This window comes from Balaenoptera musculus, chromosome 9 (genome assembly GCF_009873245.2).
Source record: "Balaenoptera musculus isolate JJ_BM4_2016_0621 chromosome 9, mBalMus1.pri.v3, whole genome shotgun sequence".
Lineage (NCBI taxonomy): Eukaryota > Metazoa > Chordata > Mammalia > Artiodactyla > Balaenopteridae > Balaenoptera > Balaenoptera musculus.
In genome coordinates this window covers 98007271-98027163 of record NC_045793.1, presented here as the reverse complement: position 1 = coordinate 98027163, position 19893 = coordinate 98007271, and the positions used below count along the sequence as shown (strand labels likewise).

Below are 19893 nucleotides of genomic sequence, written 5' to 3'. Positions count from 1 at the left end.
GGCGGGGTCTGGTGGGGGAGCCAGGCTGCACTGGGGGGCGATCAGAGCCTGAAGCTCGAGGCCACCTCTGCAGAGGTGACAGGTGAACTGGGGATGGGGGTGGATGAGGTCCCAGAGGAGAGAGGGTTGCCCAGAATTGGGAAACGCCCAGGCAGAAGGCGGAGAGGTGGGCAGGCTGCGGGGGAAGCACTGAGAGGGGAGACGCAGTGTGATGGGATGGGCGAGGGAGGGAGCGGTGTGTGGGTGGAGGTGTGAAATATCCAGAGGGTGAGGACAGAGGCCGGCCTGCACGTGTCTGTGTTGGGACAGAGCTCTGCAGGTGGACGTGGGGCATCAGGGCAGCTGGGCCCACAGCCTGCCTCCTGGAGGCCAGCTTCCAGGGCTGACCAGACAAGGTGGGGCTCGGGTTCTGCAGGGACAGCCTTAAGCCCAAACCCTGCTATAGTCCAGACATGGAGTTCGGTGAGGATCAGAAACAGGACACCAGCAGAAGCGCCGCCAGGTCCAGAGAGAGGGTGTCTTTTAGATAGGGGAAGCCCACGCGTGCTTGCGGGTTGGTGTGCACACACATACACGCACTGCAGACACACACATGCATGCCCATGTGCCCACACTCACCTGCGCACGTGTGCACGAAGGTGCGCGCACACACACACACACACACATATGCTCATGCATGCACTCAACCATGACACCCTTGGGTGTCATGGAGCTCACCCTGCAGCCACTGTCCAGAGCCGGTGCGGCACGACCCAGGCTCCCAGCTCAGACACGGGCACGCCTGGGCTCGCACGCAGCAGGCAGCATCTTCTACCGTGGACTCTGTCCACTTGCTAGCTGGGTGCCTGGGAAAGTGAGCACCCAGACAGCCGAAGGCGCTGATGGGAGGGCCGTGGGCACATGCTTCAGAATGCTAACTGCGCCCTTTTGGAGCTGGCAACCCGCGCTCCGGGAACGTAGCCTGCAGATCAACTCACGCGTGTGCTGGTCCCGCCTGCTCTGGCAGCTGAAGACTGGAGACCTACAGATGCCCATCACTAGGCCTGGTTGAGTGGGGATGCCCATCCCACAGGAGTGGCCGTGCAGAGAGTCTGTGGTCCCGATGTGCTGCTGGGAGCAGGGGGGACACGAGTACCCATGCTGGGAGTGCGCAGACATGTGCAGCTGGTGTGGCTGTGACTGGGGAGGGAACTGTGGGACAGAGCTCCTGGGATCGTGCTTTCGGTGGCCTTCTCGGGTCTGAGTTTTATCACTGGCACGTTATCACTGCTTTAAGAAATTGCCACGTGTGGATGCGTTTATGCCTGTGTGTACACTCGTGTGTGTTTCCTGTGTGCCTTTGGGTGTTTCTACATCTGCACAGAAGTGGTTAAGCACCTCACTCAGGACGGTACTTCTCTGGGGAGAGTGAGTGAAGAACAAGATTCAGGGGAACACAGACATCTGCATCTTTATCTGGAAGGTTTTATTTCTTGAAAAGAAATCTATAGCAAGTATGAAAATGGTTCAGATTTGAATCAGCAGGCTGTGGGCTGTATTATTCTTTCTGCTTCTTCCATGTGTTTAAAATGTTTTGCCTGAAAATAAATGGTAGTTAAAGAGATAAAGGGGCCCCCAGGTGAGCACCCGGGGGACTGGGTCTGTCTAGGACCAGAGGTCAAGTGGGCAGGAACCCGGAGAAGGCTGCCAGCCCAGGGCCTCAGGTGGAGGGTGCAGGATGGAAAGGTGATGCCGGAGGACTGGCCTGGGGGCCCAGGACCGCAAACAGGTGGGGGCTGGAAGAGGCAGAAGGCCAGGCGGCCGCCTGCGGCCTTCCAGGGAGAGAGGGCAGTGAAGCCTGCACTCTGCCTTCCCCTGGGCCCGGCTCCCTGGCCTTTGCACTGAGGCCCGGCCCTGCAGTCTTCAATCCCCTGCCTGCTTTGTGAGCCCGCCCTGAGCAGACAGCCGCCTCCCCAAGAAGGACTATGAGAGCAATGTCCGTGGCGGGGGGCGGGCAGGAGCTGGGAAGGCTGGTCACAGTGTTGCAGCTGCCGAGGGCCCAGGGGATACAGCCGGAGGGACTGGGGCATGGCAGTCTTGGCTTCCCCTTCCTGCCTCTTCCAGACCTTTTGTACTCTGGATGGAGTATTTCCGTCTTTCAGGGATGTTGTATTTAAGACAAATAAGACAGAAGCTTGTTGGACTTGGAAATGGGGACCCCGTTGGTGGCCCTGAAAGGAACAGTCTGAGCCGGGCAGCCTCGGGGTCCCTCCTGGAGGGGGAGGGGCGGGGGCGCTCTGCGCGGGACCCCCCGGGGCTGAGGGGGGCGGCGCGCGGGTCACTGGGCGGCTGTCCCCCACAGCGCGGAAGCAGGAGATCATCAAGATCACGGAGCAGCTCATCGAGGCCGTCAACAACGGTGACTTTGAGGCCTATGCGTGAGTCAGGGCTCCTGGGCCCATCCTGGGGCCGCGGGGTGGGAGGGGGTGGACGGAAGGGGCGGGTTCTGAGGGGCCCCTCCTCACCTGGGTCTGCCCCCCAGGAAAATCTGTGACCCAGGCCTGACCTCGTTTGAGCCCGAAGCCCTGGGCAACCTGGTTGAAGGGATGGACTTCCACAGATTCTACTTCGAGAACTGTGAGTGCGGGGCGGCGGCAGGAAGAGGGCGGCACCCCCGGGGAGCCCACGGGCCCCCAGCCAGGCGCCCAGGGAAGCCCCGTCCCGTCCTCGCCCCACCGGGAGGGGGAGGGGTGGCCGGGCTGGCGGAGCGGCGCCGGGGGCGTGGTGCCAAGCCCCTGCCCGCCCACAGTGCTCGCCAAGAACAGCAAGCCAATCCACACAACGATCCTGAACCCGCACGTGCACGTCATCGGCGAGGACGCTGCGTGCATCGCCTACATCCGCCTCACGCAGTACATTGACGGGCAGGGCCGGCCCCGCACCAGCCAGTCCGAGGAGACCCGCGTGTGGCACCGCCGCGACGGCAAGTGGCAGAACGTGCACTTCCACTGCTCGGGGGCGCCCGTGGCCCCGCTGCAGTGAAGGTGAGCGCCCTCGGGGGAGGCGGGACTGCGGAGAGCGGTGGCGAGGCGAGCGAGCGTGGTGTTAGGGGGCGGGGGCGCCGGGTCAGGGCTTCCAGGCTCCTCTCCGGGCGGCCCCGCAGGCGCCCACCTTGCAGACACCAAACCCGAGTCAGACGGAGAGCGGCCGCCCGACGCTGACCTGCCCGCCCTCGGCCCGCCCCGTTTCAGAGCTGCTGCGGCTGCTTTCACGGGACAGACTCGGTGTTTGGAGCCCAGCTGCCCTCGGGCGCACGGCCTGCCTGTCGCATGTTTGTGTCTGCCTCGTTCCTCCCCTGGTGCCTGTGTCTGCAGAAAACCAAGACCAGATGTGATTTCTTTTTAAAAACAAGACGACAGCCGCACACACAAAATTGATGTCGGATGAAACGGAAAAAAAAACGAAACAAGGGAAAAAGCTGTAAAAAGCCCTGGCGTTTGTGGGGCTTCGAAGCTTCCGGCCGCTCCCCGCCCAAGCTCTACGTGTCCGTCTGCTCCTGGCCTCCTCCAGGGACCGGCCGGGGCAGTGAACTTGTCCGCAGGGGCCTGCCACCCAAGGAACGGTGTTTGCTAGGTGGCGCCCACCCCCACGCGTCTGCATCCTCCCTGCCGCGCATGGCTCCTTGTCAGGAGTGTCAGGTGTCGTCTGGGGAGGGGCTGGGGGGGCTGAGCATGGCTGTCCTCCCTCCTGCTTCCCTTCCCTCCTCTCCTCCCCGAGAAGGCGCAGGTGCGAGCTCCCGGTGTCCCTGGCATGGGTGAGCAGTGCAGAGGCTGGGCCAGCCCCTCTGGGAGGATGCGAGCCCTCGGAGAAGGCCCCGCGGGCCCAGGGCTCCAGCTCTGGCCCTGTCGGGGCCAGGGAGGTGCACTGGGTCGGGCAGTGGGTGCAGGGGGGTCACCCCTTATTTTCAGACCTCACGCCTGGCAAGAGACATGCCGAGAGGACGCTGCTGGCTGCGGCCCAGTGTGCAGGGGACCCCGGGGCTGGCCTCCCTTCTGTTCAGGCACCTCTCCCTCTTTGCCCCCCTCCCCCTCCCCCCGTGTGGGAGTCGGGCAGGAAGGAGAGAGGGGCCAGAGGCGGGTGGGTGCCTTCGGCTCCCAGGCCGAGGCAGAGTCCAGGCAGGTGTTTGCTGAAGGAAGCTGCGCTTTCGGAGTCTGGGCCCAGGGCAGCAGGGAGCGGAGGGCCGCACGGGGCTGCGTGTGACAGGGACCCCTGGGGTTGGGAGAAGGCGGGCTGGGCTCACCTGGGGTCCCCCTGCGTGCTGGTGGGCACTGTGGCGAGCCTCCGGGATGGGCCATGTGGCCAGGGGGCGGCAGAGAGAGCCAAGGGCCGTCGTCTAGGTGTGCGAGTGGGTCTGAGCTGGCCCGCTGGGCCGTGGTTGGGGGGTGCAGGGGCCGTGATCGCAGGTGCAGGACCCCCTGCCCCAGTACCTGCCCTCTTCAACTCATGTTGTTTTCAACACGGATTTTCGTTATCTTCCCCCGCAATCAAGCCAAGGGAGGGTCCCGGAGTGGGGAACAGGACACAGGATGCTGGTCTCCAAGGGGACTGTCCATCGACAGACACTCAGAGTGGATGCTCACCTGCCCGTCCGCGGCTGTGCTCAGGACAGCTGTCCCCACCCATGGACGCGGGGTGAACATCCGCCAGGCTCCCTGGGCCTCGGGCAGCGGCAGGGCCCGCCGTGGACAGTGTGTGGCCCGGCCACCCTTGCCTCCTGGGGCCTCCTCCCCTCCTCTCCCCCTTCTCTCCACGGAGCTGCCTGTCTGGGATAATTTGGGGATTTTTTTTTCTGGGGGATAGTTCTTTTGCATGACCCCTCATGAGCAAGCCACACCCGCTCTTCTAGCTAGATGTCCGCGGTGTGGCAGCGTCGGCCAGCCCGCCCTGCAGAGGGTCGGCTGCCTGCGGTGCTGGCCGGCCTTTCCTCTTCTCTCTTTTTGCTGAGTTTCATTGTCTTTTCTTTCTGAGCCTTGTAAGTGTACAAAATTATTATTTTGTTCTGTCTCGGGAAACTGCAAATAAAAGGAAAACAGGACAAACTGCTTTAAGTGCATCCGCGTGCTCTATGCCAGGACCCTGCCGACCCCTCACCTCACGGCAGGTCCCTTCGCCGTGTGGGCCCCGGGCTGGCCAGGCTGCAGAAACCCTAGGCCAGACGTCTGTTCCCGAGCCCATCTCGGTGGACGGCACGCCCAGGTGGGGCCCCTCCGTGCCGCTGCAGGTCAAGCTCTGCCAGCTGTCCCCACCCCAACCTCTGGTTCCACTGAGGCCGCTGTCGGCCCTGGACAGACCCCTGAGTCCCCACGCCCCCAATCTCTCCCATCACCCTAGTGGTCTCTGAAGATGAGGCCGGGAGAGCGGATCTACGTGGGAAGAGCTGCAGGACCAAGGCCTGCTGCCCTGTCCGGTCTCTCCCTCCACCCATCTGTTCTTCGTGCGCGTTGATTGGAACAGGCGGTGCCCGAGGCCAACCCCGGCTGCTCCTGTGGGCCCTCACGCTGAGTTGTGTAGACAGCATGTAGACGGCACACAGGCCAGCGTGGATGTCAGACACTGACGTCAGAAGCAGAAGAGCAGTGGCTGCTGAGATGCAGAGGACAGAGCAGGCGATGACAACGGGGGCCCGGAGAGGCTCTGCGAGGAGGCTCGAACAGCAGGAGCCCAGAGGAGAGACCAGGGAGACAGAAGGATGCCAGGTACAGAGGCTCCCGGATGGTCCCAGACTGAGGGGAGGGAGGGAGGGAGGGAGAGAGGGAGGGCCCAGGGTCGGCACAGCCAGGCGGTCCCCACCAGGCCTTCCCTCTGCAGCTCAGCCCCAGCATGGAGGGACGCATCACCTGGCTGCCCATGGCACCCCTACAGCGGGGGACACAAAAGCCTGCTGGGCCTCCCTCGGGAACACTCACCCTCAGCCTGTGCGGCTGAGTGAGTGCTGGCCACGTGGCTGCCTGGCCTGTCTGATCACCTGACCACAGAGCCGCATGGCAGCCCGGCCCCGCGGCTGTCTGACCACGTGGCCGCATGACCACACTGCTGCATGGACACATGGATGCATGGTCTCCTGGCCCTCCGGACATCTGCCCTCGTGGCCGCACACACTCAGGCCCCGCCGGGCGAGGGCTGCTGGGGCCTGCCTGTGCTCTGCTGTCCCTCCCGCAGGCCTCTTGGCCCACCTCGCTCCCAGGCAGACCCTGGGCAGCCCTGCTGGTACCCCAGAGGCACCCTCCTGTGGAGATGGGCAGCCTTGCCTCCACGCCTGGTCCCCAGGCCCTGCTGCCTGTCTGTACCTTACGCCTCGAGCTTACTCAGCACAGAAATACAGGCTTCAAAACAATCTGATACACCAAACGCACCCCCCCAGGGGGTCCAAGTGACTTCTGATGAGACGGCTGCCGCTTCGGGCCAGCTCAGTCCTGTCCACTGGGACAGAACAGGTCTCCTCCTCCAGCCTCGGCATCTGGTTGCAGGCACCTTCAGATGGGCCAGGAGGCCCTCGATGCCAGCTTGTCGGCCCCGTGGGCAGTACCCGGCAGGGGCCCTCAGGTGTGCAGGCAGGAGGGAGGGCTGCACAGGGAGCACCTCGGAGGATCCGAGAGCCGGGCACAGAGAATCTAGGACAGAGCCCGCGAGTGGAGTCTGTCCCCGCCGCCGCAGTATCTAGGGCTCCACTCACCTATCAGCTGTAATCCGAGGAGCCTTTCCAGGCCAGGCCTCCCTCCGGGCACCCGCCACCGCCTCCCCCTACCCCACCCACTGCTGATTCTGAACCCTGAGGCGTGCCAGGACTCCAAAACCCAGAGCAGGGCCGGCAGGACGGGCAGAGGGAGGTCAGTGAGAGGGCCTTTCACTTGTCATTTTAAAAAGCACCTGCTTTGGGCAAAGCCCCCTGGGCCACGGGTAAATCCCCTGCCCTGGCAGGTCCTCTGAGCAGGAAATGCCCACGCTGCTCCCTATTCCGATGGTCAGAAGTAAGGCCAGCGAAGAGACAGACTGAGAAGTGTTTGCAGACCGTCTGATGACCAGCTGCCGAGGACATTCCCTAAACTAGGACGAGAGTCCCAGGCCTGCAAGGATGCGGGGAGCACAAGGAGCTCCCACACCCCAGCAAAGACACCCCGCTCTGGAGGAGTTCCCGTCTGCATGGCGCCGGCTCTGTGGCTGAGGCAGCCTCCCAGGCAGGTTTCCCAGGTGTAGCGAGGACCAGGTCACAGGGTTCAGAGCAGGGCTTCTCTCTGCTCTGCGGCTCCGTCACCCACTTCCTGCTAGAAAAGTCTGAGGGCAGATGACCGCTTGGGCCTGGCGGGGAGGGGAGCAGGGGATGGCGCGTTAAGGGAGATGCTGTCTCCCCCGACAGGAACTGCCCCAGGAGAGGGGGGACCCCAAGCTCTGCAGGCGCACAGCACGGAGGGGCAGGGCTCCCGCGGAAAGGGGTCCCTGGGGCTCCAACAAAGCACAGGACTATTTTGGAATTTCAAAAGTCAACTTTATCCAGATAGGAACCTTTCAAACAGAACACAGAGAAAAAGTTAGGCGGCAGTTACTAAAATACACTTTGCCAAACGACCTAACATTAGAATACAAGAGGAGCTGGGGAAATGCCGGATGCGGGGTCTCGGCCAGCCCCACCCCCAGTTCCTCCCCAGTATCCTCCGAAGTGGGAGGAGAGTCAGTCAGACAAAGCGCCATCGTTCCTAAGGGGACGTCACGGCCGCCTCCGACGCCAGCGAGCAGGCTGGGTGTGCGCCTCTCAGGGGCACCCGCGGCAGCAGGACTCACGCGGGCAGGCTGCTTTTTAGGCCAAAGTCCTCTGGCCAACGTAACGCCCGGAGAAACAGGGCAGCTGGCAGGTCAATCTCTTCAGCTGGGGTCCTCGGAAGCCACGCGGATCCCACCTTCTGGCCCAAGTGAGGGAACTCGCGGCCGCTGGCACTTGTGGGGCAGTGGGACCTCCCAGTTAGGGCAAGAACAGAGTGCGCGGGGAAGGACACCCAGGAACGAGACCACACTGGTTGACACCACCTCAGCAGGGGCTTCCACGGAAACTGAGTCCTGCAGGGGCATCCCGAGTTTGTGTCCTCAAGAAGGACAGCCGGGCCCCAGGAGGCAGTCTGGAACATGGCAGTAGGGCCCGAGGGACCAGAGAGGCTGAGAAGGGCCCAGAGCCCCCCGGGCCACTGCCTGGGCTGCTCTGCATGTCTGTTTCCAGGGTTGGGCCTCAGAGCCATGGGCCTCGTGCTGCTGGGGGCTGGGGTGGGGGGAGGGTGCGGGCTCAGCAGTGCTTCTGCAGGGGGCTGGGCTGGAGTGTGGAAGGCTCAGACCGTAAGTGGGGTGCTGGGAGCCCCCGGGCTGGCTGGCACCTTCTCTTGGTGCCTGGTAGTGGTGGCCACAGTAAAGGTCACTTGCTAAGACATGTTTAAGTCCCAGGTGATTGTCAGGACAGTCTTGTCACCAGAAAGGCAAGCGAAACCTGTTCATGAGAGCCTACAGCACACCCTGCTATGATCCAGATGTTCAAAGCCAAACCGCAAGTCGGGGCAGGCGCCCCTCCCCCACTTCCAAGGCATCTCTGTGGAACTCGCTGGACGGGCACTGCAGAAAGTCAATCGCAGCAGGAGCGCAAACAAGGTCTCAGAACTTGTGAAGCCCAGTGGCTGTGTCCTCCCAACGTGGACGCATTGGCCCGAGCCCCCATCGGCGCCCCCCATGCCCACCGTGGCCTGCAGCGGCTGTCCCGCCCCAGCCCTGTGGTCAGGGCACCCCACTCACAGGAGTGTTAACACAGCTAGCGTACAGATAAAACCCAAAGGTGTACTGAAGAGCAACAAAGAGCTGGCTCTGACCCGTGGGCCTTGCACACGTCCTTCCCAGGGGGTTAGAAACGAGCCCTGCAGCATCTACAGGAGTCACTGAGCTTTATGGTTTCATTTGGCCCCAAAATACACGTTTAGGGGGCCTCAAATTACTAGACATGTGAATCTGAATGTTCCCCACCCCCAGGTCCCTTCCACCCTTCGGTTCCTCCCACGAGCTCCAAAGCCAAAGTTGAGTCTGTCCCACTCGGGTCGTGCCACGGCGGGTCTGCTCCCTGGGGGCTGCAGTTCCGATGTGAGTAACGGTGGCGTTCCAGCGCAGGGGCCTCTGCCGGCTGCTGTCACATGACCGCACAGCACGAGTTTTGCTTCCGGGCCTGGAAAGAGACAAAGAAGAGCTGAAGAGGTGGACCTCGGCGCACGTAGCACTGGGAGGTCCGCGGGGATCGGGCGGCTTTACCGGGGGCTCCGGGAATCGCAAGGAGAGAGAGAGAACCGGCCCGTCCGCGACGCCTGGAGCGAAGCTGTCCAGGAGCAGTTCATACCCCTGAAGTTATTTTGTCCACCTTCCGTTAACGCTATCAGTAAGGAAGTAAACTTCCTGTTGTTAAGCCAAGTACAAAGAACAGGAACGTAAGTCGGGTCGGCTGAGTCTCTTCCTCTGCTCCGGCCCCATCTCCCCGTAAAGCTATCTGAACCCACAGGGGTGTTTCTTACTGAGGATGTCTTCAGAGAACAGAGAGGTTCACACTTGGTGTGTGGGGCCTCCGTTACCTTCCCTCTCGCCTCCTGTTCGCAGGTGCCCCCTAGCCCCACTGGCATCGCCCTCCAAGGCACACGTGAGCAAACGTGTGTGTGTGGATGGAGCAAGTAAACGCAGCGCCCCCGCTGTTCAAACTGAAATCCTTCGGCTGAAGGGAAGCTAACTAGGAACGTAAGAAACTCTCTGGGAAGGCGGTGCACTGCTGCTCCTCGGCAGACAGCAGGGATGCGGGGCCCACCCTTCCGGCCTCCCGGGGGAGGGGCCCGGAGGCAGGGCGGGGCAAGGCCCCTGCGCACCTGGGCTCCCACAGCACCCCAGTGAACCTGTGGCTACTGACCGGCCACGTGACTGACCGTTCCAAGGAAGACTTGCTTAGTGGTGAGCACGCGGCCACTGCTCTCGGGAAGGGGTGCCCGGGAGCAGCCGGGCCGTACTCACCGTTTTATAGAAGGCTTTAGACTGTATTCCCAGCACTTCGGATTTGGACACCAGGTCATCGAGCTTCTCGCCTCGCTCTAACAAAGACTCCATGGTGTTGTGCTGGACAAGAAGAAAAACAGAAAAGGACGCTTTGCTCTGTTCACAAAGTGAGTAGACGCCAGCCCCCCGGTGAAGCTCAGTCACAGGAAAGCACTTCCTTTGGGCCCCTCCCCCATAACTGGGACACCGCATCAAGACACAGTGTCCCAGACCTGTGGAGGAAACAGGACCTAGTGACCTTCCTGGAGAATCTAGAAGGTTCTAACTGGGACATAAAGCACTTCCCCCAAATCCTCCGCAGCACAGGCTCAGACAGCCACAGTCCAGGAGGGATCACCTACGCCTGTATTTATACACACACATTCCTACTGCACAAAACACTTCCTGTTCCCCCAGGGGAACTGTGTCTAAATCGCATCACTGTCAATTCTGTGAGAGCACCTCTGCACTTAGGCAGTGCAGACAGACCCTTTCTGAATGGGTGGAGGGACGGAGGCCCTCAGAAGAGCCCCCAGCCCCGCTGCCAGGACCATCAGGAAGTGGCCGACTCACTCCCACCCCAGACGGCCATTGCTAGGGCAGCTGCAAGGCCCTCAGAGGCCTCTTCAGAGCAAGTGGCACGAACCTAGCTTTGCACATGTGAAACGGCACAGAATGAGGAGTGAGCAAAAATGTCCTTTATCTCTACACACAGCTGAGCAACTCAGATTTCCACCATAAAAAGTTAACTGGCTCAAGACATGAATGGGATAAAAGGTAGCATAACCAGTAATCCAGATTTTATCACTGCAGCCAGAATGGGCTGGGTGTCCAGGACCCATCTGCTCTGTGCAGTGGAGAGAGAAGGAAAGACAGAGAGCGTGTGTCCCCCGGCTCTGTGGTGCTCACGCGCGCAGGTTCTGAAGCAGCAGAAGGCAGAGACAGGGCTCGGTTAGGAAACATGGAGAAACATGTCACGAAAGACAGAAAAGTGCCGGAAAACTGTCACATCTAACTTTCATTCCAAAGCCCCAAAACGTTACCCAAGGCGTGGTTTAGCAGACCTAGGCTTGGAGCCCCTGGGATGCTCTTTATAGAACACAGCCTCCTGAGCCCTGCCCCAGACCTGAGTCCAACCCCAGGAGACGCAGACGTGCATGAAAGCTGAGCCAGCGTTGGTAGGAGTTTTATATTTGGGGTAGTATTTGTCTCGGCACCTTTTCTGGGTTTTATTTTAATTTTGGGGGGCTGTGCTGCGCAGCTTGCGGGATCTTAGTTTCCTGACCAGGGATCGAACCTGTGCCCCCGCAGTGGAAGTGCGGAGCCCTAACCACTGGACGGCCAGGGAAGTCCCCTTTCCTGAGTTTTATATCCATCTACTTAGGCGTCCATTAATTGCCGGGCACCGGCTAAGCCCTCGCCCTAAGCCTAAGCCGGGCGTTGTCCTGTGAGCAGGGGCGTAAAGATCAGGATAAGCTCCCAGTCCTGGGAGCTCGCACACGAGTCAGGCTTCACGTAAACGTGCAGTGACAATGCAGCGACATTCGGAAAGGGCCCATACAGCCTCCGAGTACCCTGGTGGCCTGAGTGCGGGGCGCCTGTGCAGGAGGCAGGCAGGAAAGGGAGGGAGGGCCCAGGGTACGAGACCACGTCAGGGAGCCTGCACTTTATCCTGGAGCTGACTTGGGAGCTGCTGAAGGACTTCAGGCAGAAGAGTGACAGATCAACAGCTACTGTCTAGTGGACAGACTGGAGGGAGGTGGGAAGCCAGGGGTCCAGTCAGAGGCAGAGGCCCCAGTAATCAAAGCCAGTGCTGCTCGAGGGCCAAAGGTAGCTCAAGAGTTTTAAAAAAAAGTTGAAGCAGCAATTACAAACCAGGAGATTTCAGCTAAAAATGCAGGGTTCCCGCTCTTCTAAAACAGGCCTGATTCTGACAACTCTGGGCCTGTATTTAGTCAGAGCGGGTGAGCCTCAGTCTGCGCCGAGACCCAGACCCTGAAAGGGAGGCGCCTGCCGGGCAGTGGCTCAAGCTAAGGCAGGCACCGCAGAGGCAGGACCACAGAACTCAGACCCGCCGAACCCAGTAACTACCCAGACAGGGAGTGGGGATGGGAATATGCTGGGTCCCTCAAACAACGGGTGCCGTTAACCAAGACGGGGCGCAGGAGGGATCCTGCTGGGGTTGTCTGAGTGAGTCTGGATTTGAGGCCTCTGATGCACGGGGACAGGTGGGCAAACACCACTTTCAGAAAAGCGCTTTGACTACAACTAAAACAAGCGTCGGCTGCGCGGGCTTGACTACTGGCAACTCTTTCTGCCCCTCAGTTTAGGGACTTGCTCTCCTACTTACTTACTTACCAGGATGATTTTGGTCTCATCTAGTTCAGCCTGCACTTTAGTCATGGGGTCAGCTTCTCGGGGGTTCTAGGAAAGAACCAACAATAAAAACGATGTCAGGACTGGAGTGGCCGCCTTGAAACAGGGCTCAAAACCAAGTGAGCTGGACACACTTCCAGAAGTGAAAAACCACAGGCTGTTTAACCACATGATGGAGAAGCAAAAGCCTGCCTAGGAGCTCGGGTCCAGGGCTTAATGTGGGTCCCTGCGTTTTTCAAAAGGACAGCAACATCCACATCGCCCAGAGCCCCAGCCACCAGGGCCGCCGGCTCTTCTGTTTCACGCAGCTTTGGGCCACACAGTCTTTACACCCTACCTGGTATCTACTGAGGTGACCGTCCAGGCCTGCGTACTGGATGGTGTCGGGGGATCCAACTGGCCAGTCTATCCTGTCGACCTGCCTGGAGAATTCGTCCAGTACCTGCAGGACAGAGGAGCTCAGCAACACGCCCTCCCCTCTGCTGCGCTCATCCGAAAGAGAGGGCCCAGGCAGGAGGGTAGAGGAGGATGGCTAACGGCAAGGGGAAAATCTAAGCCCAAGTTCCTCCTTCCTCAGTATTCTGGGAATTAAAAACCACGGATGCCTAGCCTGATATGAACCTCATCTAGTGAATGATAAAAGTATTAGAATTTCAAACTACAGATTTCCACTTTTATCAGGTTACGAATTTCCAGAACAAAGGATATTGGCCCTCTAATTTTCCAAAACAATTCTTCAGAAAGGTAATTAGGTCCTTTGAGTTTAAGCAGCCACCAGATTTCATGTGCTTGTAAGTGTATGAGTGTTTTGGGGGATGTGAGGCCAGGGCCTTTGAGGAGTTTATCATTAGCACCACACAAACACACTGAAGAATGAGGCGGCGCTAGCCCCACAGCGGGAGAGAAGCTGCTGTAACTGCACGATGGGCCAGCAGGGGGACTCCTCGAGCAGAGGCACAGAGGTGGGGAGGGGCCCGGTGTGTGCTGGACGGGCCTGTCGGAGTGGAAGAGGGGAGGAGGGGAGGAGGGGAGGAGGGGAGAGCATGCAGTCTAGCGTGGCTCAGAAAGAAATGAAGTCATGACTTTGAGGGCAGAGGCAGGAAGAGAGCCAGCAAGAGGAGTGACGGGGGCAAAAGCACAGCCAGAGCTGACCCGAGGGCCCCCTCCCGGAAGGAGAGATGCTGTGACTCTGTGGCCAACAAGAAGAGTCAAGGCAGCACCAGGGACACTAGTAGGGTGAGAAGCAGAAATCGGCAGGGGCAGGGGGTAGGGTGGGGTGGGACGGACGGGACTGGGAAGGCTCCCAGACTCTCTCTTGGTTTAGGGTGAGGAGAAAAGCTGAGAACAGGTTGATTTTGGACACACTATTTCGCCCCTTCCGCCTTGGGCCCTGTCGTCACTCCCGGCCCCAGTCCACACTCGTCTGTCCAAGTACAGTCCAGCCGAGCTGCAGACACACCTTCTCCAGCAAGGTAAACGCCACCCGGGATGGGTATTCATTGTCAGCAATGACCACTCCCGCCAGACTGTCGTTTCTCACGTAGACATGGCACAGATATTCTAGGGAGACAAGAGGCCAGACACACAGAGGGTGACGTGAGGGCTTTAGACTTTCTCACCACCAAAACCAGTCAGAGTGTTACAGTGCTGGGCTCCTGCCTCCTGGGCCAACGAAGCGGCTCTGAGTGAGGTTTATGGTGAGGCCCTGAACATAGGACAGCGCGCGTAGTTCTGACGGCAGCGCGGCCCAACACCTGCTGCAGGGCGAGTGAATGCCCCAAGGCCCAGCGTGCAAAGCCAGGGTCGAAAGGAGCACCAGTGGTGCAGAAACATCCCAGGTAACAGGGCCCCAGGCGCATGTCCAAGTCACATCCTTGAGCTCTAGGTCAGGCTTGCCTGTATCTTGGGAAGCTGCAGCCCTCCGAGGCTGGGCTCTGCTCCGCTCCCAAGCTGACGGAACCCTGGCCAAGCCAAGCAGCCTCCACTTTCTTAGAAATCACCTGTCAGGGCCTCAGCCTTCCTCACTACAGCTACCTAGCCTGCTCCACTCTGTGGTGGGCCTTGGCGGGGACGGGGCAGGACCGGAGGAGGAGACAAAGCCCACCCAGAAAAAAATCAGCCACGACTGGCTGGTGTCTCAAGCATGTGCTGCAGTCATCAAATTATCAAAAGGTAGTCTATACAAGGGCTTCTGCAAAATAGTCACAATCCCTGAAATTAATTTTTGTCACTTTAAAAGGATTCAGAGATGACACAGCTCACCAAATGCCTCTAAAATAAGTGCCTCTAAAATAAATGCCTAAAAATTTTTACAGGAAACCTGAATCATGAAGAAGAAAAAACTAAGGTCAAGAGGAAAAAATAATGAGTTTCCAGATTCCTGGGCAAAAATCTAAGCAGCACAGAATACAGTATTACCTCCACAGGGCTGGGTGGAAATCCTTTCCCGAGATGTCTACAACTCCCGAGGGGAAAGAGGACACAGCAGGAAGGCCGCTTACTGCTCCGAGAGGCGGACCCTAATCTTAAGCGAGCCCAAGCATTTGGGGGTGATTTTAACCAGGCAACTTCGACACCAACAGTGGGCACAGAATCTTGCGTAACAGGAAAACGAGGAGGAGGGAAGAGAGCAGCTAGCAGAGGAGCGGGGTCCTGGCAGCCCTCTCCATCACGCGGCAACCGCTCCTGCTGATGGAGCTCCGAGCTGCCTGAGGTGGGGCGGCCAGGCCAGCACACACTCACAAGGCAGCAGGTCCTCTTACCTTGTTCCTTGACAGAAGCTCTGCTGCCTTTCGAGGAGCGCTCCACAATCAGCTGACTTGTGAAGGTCATGAATTCCTGAACGCTAAGAAACACAACACATATTACCTGTTCCTGTCACCTTGTCCCCAACACAGTGGAAAGGGACCTCTGAGCGTATACACTAAGGAGACGCTGTTTCTTGGTTTCATTCCTTTCCCTCCCAACCTTAGGAAGAAATAATAAACACCCTGTCAATGATCACAAACACAGGTAATTAGAAATCACCAAGACCATTCAAACCACATCTGCTTGCTACCTAGCTCGCTCAAACAAACCACTTCCAGACTTCTGGGGAACTTTCTACAAGTTATCCTTAATTTAACATTTTGGTCAGTGTATGATTTGGGGCACAGTGGAGAAGCAAAAGCCAGCTCCTGTTTTCAAGGCTCCACTAACTTCTGAGAAGCGGGGACAAGTAAAATCTGTGACAGAATCACGTTAAGTGGCAAAAACTGTTCGGCGGATGCACAGTCAGCTACGGCAGCTGCCACTGGCTGAACCATGCAATGCGACACATGTCCGCAGTGACTGCTGGCTCTGAGAGAACAAGGCCTCCGGTCTGCTGGGGCAAATCCACCGTACGAGCCCGGGGCACTCTGGAAGGAATGCAGGGCAAGAGCTCAGCCAAGACGAGGAAACAGAAAATGGCTTGCACAGAGGCTGAGAGGGAGGAGGAGGTTCACGGGCCCAACAGAGACATGCGGCCGGCACGGAAGGGTCCCAGGTGACAACGGTCCAGCTGGAGGAAGCGGAATTAACAAGAAGCCTCCGACTGGGAATGCCATGTAAAGGGCCGTCAGCACAGGGCCTTGACTTGTGGAATCCACAGTCAGCCCCAGCAGATGTGGATACTTCTGAAACCGCACGGACAGCCACACAGATGAGTGAGGACTCCCGACTCGGGAGTGGACTTCCCTGGCTGGGATCCCAGCTCCACCACTTATGAGACGTGTGACCTCCGGGGCAAGGTACTTACTGCACCAGGCTTCATCTGTAAATCGAGATTTGCTGTGATGATTAGATGAGCACTTAGCACGATGTCTGGCGCACAGTATTACTTGTTATTATTATCTTGAGAGGGTGATAGGATCAAAATGATCCCTTAGAAAAAAGTCTGAAAATAAGGAAGTCCTTGCAGTAAAGCGACAGAGCTTAGAGTAGGACTATAATTAGACAAATGAAGAACTGCATTCATTGTGAGAGTCTGCATACAAGGGCCAGAAAAGCTGGAAAACCCTTTGAAGGTTGGAGGCTTGGGTTCTGATAATCATGAGGCAGGCAGGATGTAAGAGAAGAGGACTTATGAGAAAAACAATGAGCTCGGCTGGACTACGTGTTGTTTTAAGAGGCACTGGTAGAGATGTCCCGACAGTATCGCAGTTGTGTTAATCATCTGAAACTGGCCTGGGTATCGCAAACCAGTGAGGTGAAAGTCCTACAGTGAAATCTCTGAGGATATTCAGTATACATGGGGAGGGGAAAAAGAAAAAGTGAAAGAATCAGAATCAGCCAAGTTAGCTCCCAAAGTTCGATCACAGAAAAGAAGCAACACAGGACAGAGACTAGAGGTCATGATAAAGAAAGCTAAGAAGTACCAAGAAGGACCCAGAAAGAAGCAGAAAGTTTCGACAAAATAACAAGAGGAATTGTTTGAGATCCTGCCAGTAAGCCACTCTCATCAAGAACAAAACAGCCGCACTGAAGCAGCTGAAAACAGAAAACAGAATCCAGACTGCAGATTCCCCCAGACCCGGAGACTGGATGACCACAGACCCAGACTCTGTAGGGTCCTTCTCCTTTGGTGCCTGAGTCACCCCCATCCCTCCCACGAACAGGCTGGAAGTGTCTGTGGTAATTCTAATACACACCTGATTGTATTAAAGTGCCTCACGAATGTTCAAAAGCTTGTAAGCCCTACAAATCCCAGGCTTCCTTCCAAATCTTCACCGTAGAACCCTTCTGTACCACGAAAGCCCAACCATAAAGAGCGTACGATTTGCGCTGGAGTCCTGGCTGGTTTGGTATCCATCTCTTGGGACCTCAGTGACTTCACCCATAAGATGGGACAGTATACCAATATCTCTCATACGGAATTGCTGGAAAGCCCCACCAGATAATACAAACGTGGCTCTTAAGGTGTGGCACGTTAAGCTTCCTAGGTCAGCATCACTAAGTGGGCGTTGCTGGTTTAAAATACAGATCGCTGGGCCTCCACTGGACCCAGGAATCTGAGTGAACCTGGGGAATCTGAACTTTTTCAAAGCCCCCTAATAATTTTTATACGACAGAAATTTGGAAAAACCCTGATTACAGCATTACATTCTACGGTGGGATAAAGCTTTTTGCGATCGAAAAAAACATGATTCTTCAGAGGCACAGTCCGCAGGCCGAGGAAGAGGCCCCCGCCGGCTCCACTGCGGGAGGCCGAGCCCCGGCCCTCCCCCGATGCCGGGGCCGTCTCCAACCCCGACCCCGGGCCTCCCCGCCCGGGCGCCGCCCGCCTGGGCCCGCCTACCTGGATCTCTGGAAGAAGCTGAATGAGGACACGTCGTACGCGGCTTTGAGCAGCACCGCCTTGGCATCGCCTTTGTACAGGACGCTGAGGCTGTACAGCCTCATGGCGCCGCGCCCTCGGGCCGGCTACCCGCCTGGCCGCGGGACCGGCTCGCACGGAGCAGCGCGGCGCCGCCCCTCGAGACCACCACCTGCTGCGAACGGGTCGACCGCCGGCTTCCTCCGCCTGGCTCTGGGTCCACTTCCGGCTCCGGTTATTGGCCGCCGCCCGAGGCCTAACGAAGGGTTTTCGTGCCCCGGATGCAGAAAGGAGCAGCCGGAAGCACGGGGGAGGGGGCGAGGCAGAGTGCTGCGCGTGCGCTTGAGGTCGGTCCCCGCCCCCCGGGCTTTCGTAGGCCGGCCGGCTCGCTGCTCGTAAGTCTTTAGCCTTCCCCTGCTGTCCTTCTCTCTGCGAGGGCCTGTCCTTTTCTCCCTGGCCGTCCTGAGTTCTCCCAGGGTCCCCTCGCTTCCTCCCGGTCCGTTCTGAGTCCTGTAGGGTCGCCTGTGTCCACCGGCGCTGTCCTCCCTCCGAACGGTGAGACCCAGAGTCCCACCCACACGCCAGGGCTTTGTAAACCCCACACGAGGGACTTTGATTTATGGGCGAACTGCTGTCCCTGGAAAGTGTTTTGTGAATCGTATCTCCTTTCTGAGTGAAGGGCAGGGACCTGCCGGGAAGTGAAGGCATGCCTCTCATTTTCAGATGATTGAGTCCTCTCTTGCCATTCCCACGCCTTCCTCCTGCCTGCCTGGGAGCAAGTCCCTGGTCACACAGGTCCCTTCAGCACAAGCCCGCAGGGGTGAGGGCTCCTGGGCCTGCCCACCACCTGGGAAACCAGATGTCTATCCACTGATTTGGAGCCAAACTGCTGACCTCACAGAGTAGCAGAGCCACTTCACCTCAAAAGGGGTAGAAATTCATCTCCAAACTGAGGGAGCAGCTTGGCTTACCGTGACTTGGAAAACCTCATTTTGCTTGAGATGTTGGAATAATGCTTTTTCAATGGATGGGGAAGAATGAGGCTCAGTTCCCTAAGGGTAGTACATCTTTCATGCTTCTTGTTTGTTAAATGGTATGGTATCCGAAAGCATCTTGCAGGACAGAGGTGAAAGGACCTTGGTGTTTGGAAGTTGGCAGAAAGGTTACACAACTATCATGCTACAAGTAGCCAGATCTGAAATGATGGGAAAGAGATGGTAACAGTTGAAAAACCAACAGCATCACTCTAAACATTACCCTAAATCAGGGTGTCTCAACCTTGTCACTGTTGCTGTTTCGGATTGGATAATTCTTTGTTGTTGGCGACTGTCCGTGCATTGCAGGCAACATCTCAGGCCTTTTACCCACTAGATGCTGGTGGCACCCCACCGGCCATTTGGCAACCAAAAATGTCTCTGGTGGGACTTCCCTGGCTGTGCAGTGGTTAAGACTCTGAGCTTCCACTGCAGGGGGCACGGGTTCGATCCCTGGTCGGGAACTAAGATCCTGCATCCGTGTGGCCAAAAATAAACAAACAAATAAATAAAAATAAAAATACAAAAATGTCTCTGGACATTGCCAAATGCACCCTGGGGAGCAGTGGCTTAGAGAACCATTGCTCTAAATACTCCTGTGGCTGAAGGAAGTTCCCACCACCTGCTTTCACTCAGCACCTTCCTCACCGGCCCTCTTCCCTGGCTATTTCCAAGTGCAGAGGGTGGAGAGAGCTTTCCCATATCCCCTCCAGTTTGGTACTAAACGTTAAGAACAGACTTTGGCCAACGCCAGGCCAGTGTCACGGGATGGTGGAGAGCTGTTAGTGCAGCCCCATCCTGACTGCGCTGACATAGTTGACCTCTAGGGGGCGGTTGAGAGCCATTTCTGAAGACAGTTCTCAAAGTCCCTTTTCCTTTGCCACTAAAAGTCGTACAAAAGGAGGAATCAGGAGGACAGTGTTGGGTTGGAATAGATTTAAATGTATTCACGTGACACATAATAGTAATTGTCTTGAAGTTCCCCTTACACCAAGCGCTTTTCCATATGCGTCCTCATTTAATCCTCACAAAAACAGAGGAAAATATTATTACCACCTTACAGACATAGAAACTGAG

At 57.9% G+C, this 19893-nt stretch overlaps 2 protein-coding genes across 15 annotated transcripts in view; one reads left to right on the top strand and one right to left on the bottom strand.

Moving 5' to 3' along the window:
- Positions 1-3440, top strand: part of CAMK2B (calcium/calmodulin dependent protein kinase II beta) — a 94672-nt gene extending 91232 nt beyond the window's left edge. For all 13 annotated transcript variants that reach the window (XM_036863304.1, XM_036863299.1, XM_036863301.1 and 10 more), the window contains 4 exons: positions 2342-2417; positions 2522-2616; positions 2789-3023; positions 3231-3440. In XM_036863304.1, the coding sequence (XP_036719199.1) occupies positions 2342-2417; positions 2522-2616; positions 2789-3021 (404 nt within the window). In that variant the 3' untranslated portion in view covers positions 3022-3023; positions 3231-3440. The remainder of the gene's footprint in view (positions 1-2341; positions 2418-2521; positions 2617-2788; positions 3024-3230) is intronic.
- Positions 3441-7507: 4067 nt separating this feature from the next.
- On the bottom strand, positions 7508-18044 carry YKT6 (YKT6 v-SNARE homolog). Of its 2 annotated transcripts, XM_036863441.1 has the most exons (8): positions 17765-17893; positions 17118-17345; positions 15210-15292; positions 13907-14007; positions 12785-12889; positions 12430-12495; positions 10051-10152; positions 7508-9226 (listed from the first exon to the last, which is right to left on the bottom strand). In XM_036863441.1, the coding sequence occupies exons 3-8, from the start codon at positions 15277-15279 to the stop codon at positions 9191-9193; spliced, it is 480 nt and encodes a 159-aa protein (XP_036719336.1). In that variant the 5' UTR covers positions 15280-15292; positions 17118-17345; positions 17765-17893; the 3' UTR covers positions 7508-9190. The 2 variants fall into 2 exon arrangements, with proteins under 2 accessions (XP_036719336.1, XP_036719335.1); XM_036863440.1 differs by lacking the exon at positions 17118-17345 and having other exon boundaries at positions 17765-18044.
- Between the last annotated feature and the right edge of the window lie 1849 nt (positions 18045-19893).

Excerpts from the sequence above, each read along its gene's own strand:
- YKT6 (XM_036863440.1), bottom strand. The coding sequence starts at position 17,868 with ATGAGGCTGTACAGCCTCAGCGTCCTGTACAAAGGCGATGCCAAGGCG. Across the intron at positions 15,293-17,764 it reads AGCTTCTTCCAGAGATCCAG|CGTTCAGGAATTCATGACCT; the intron begins GTAGGCGGGCCC and ends TGTGTTTCTTAG. Across the intron at positions 12,890-13,906 it reads CGTTTACCTTGCTGGAGAAG|GTACTGGACGAATTCTCCAG; the intron begins GTGTGTCTGCAG and ends TCTGTCCTGCAG.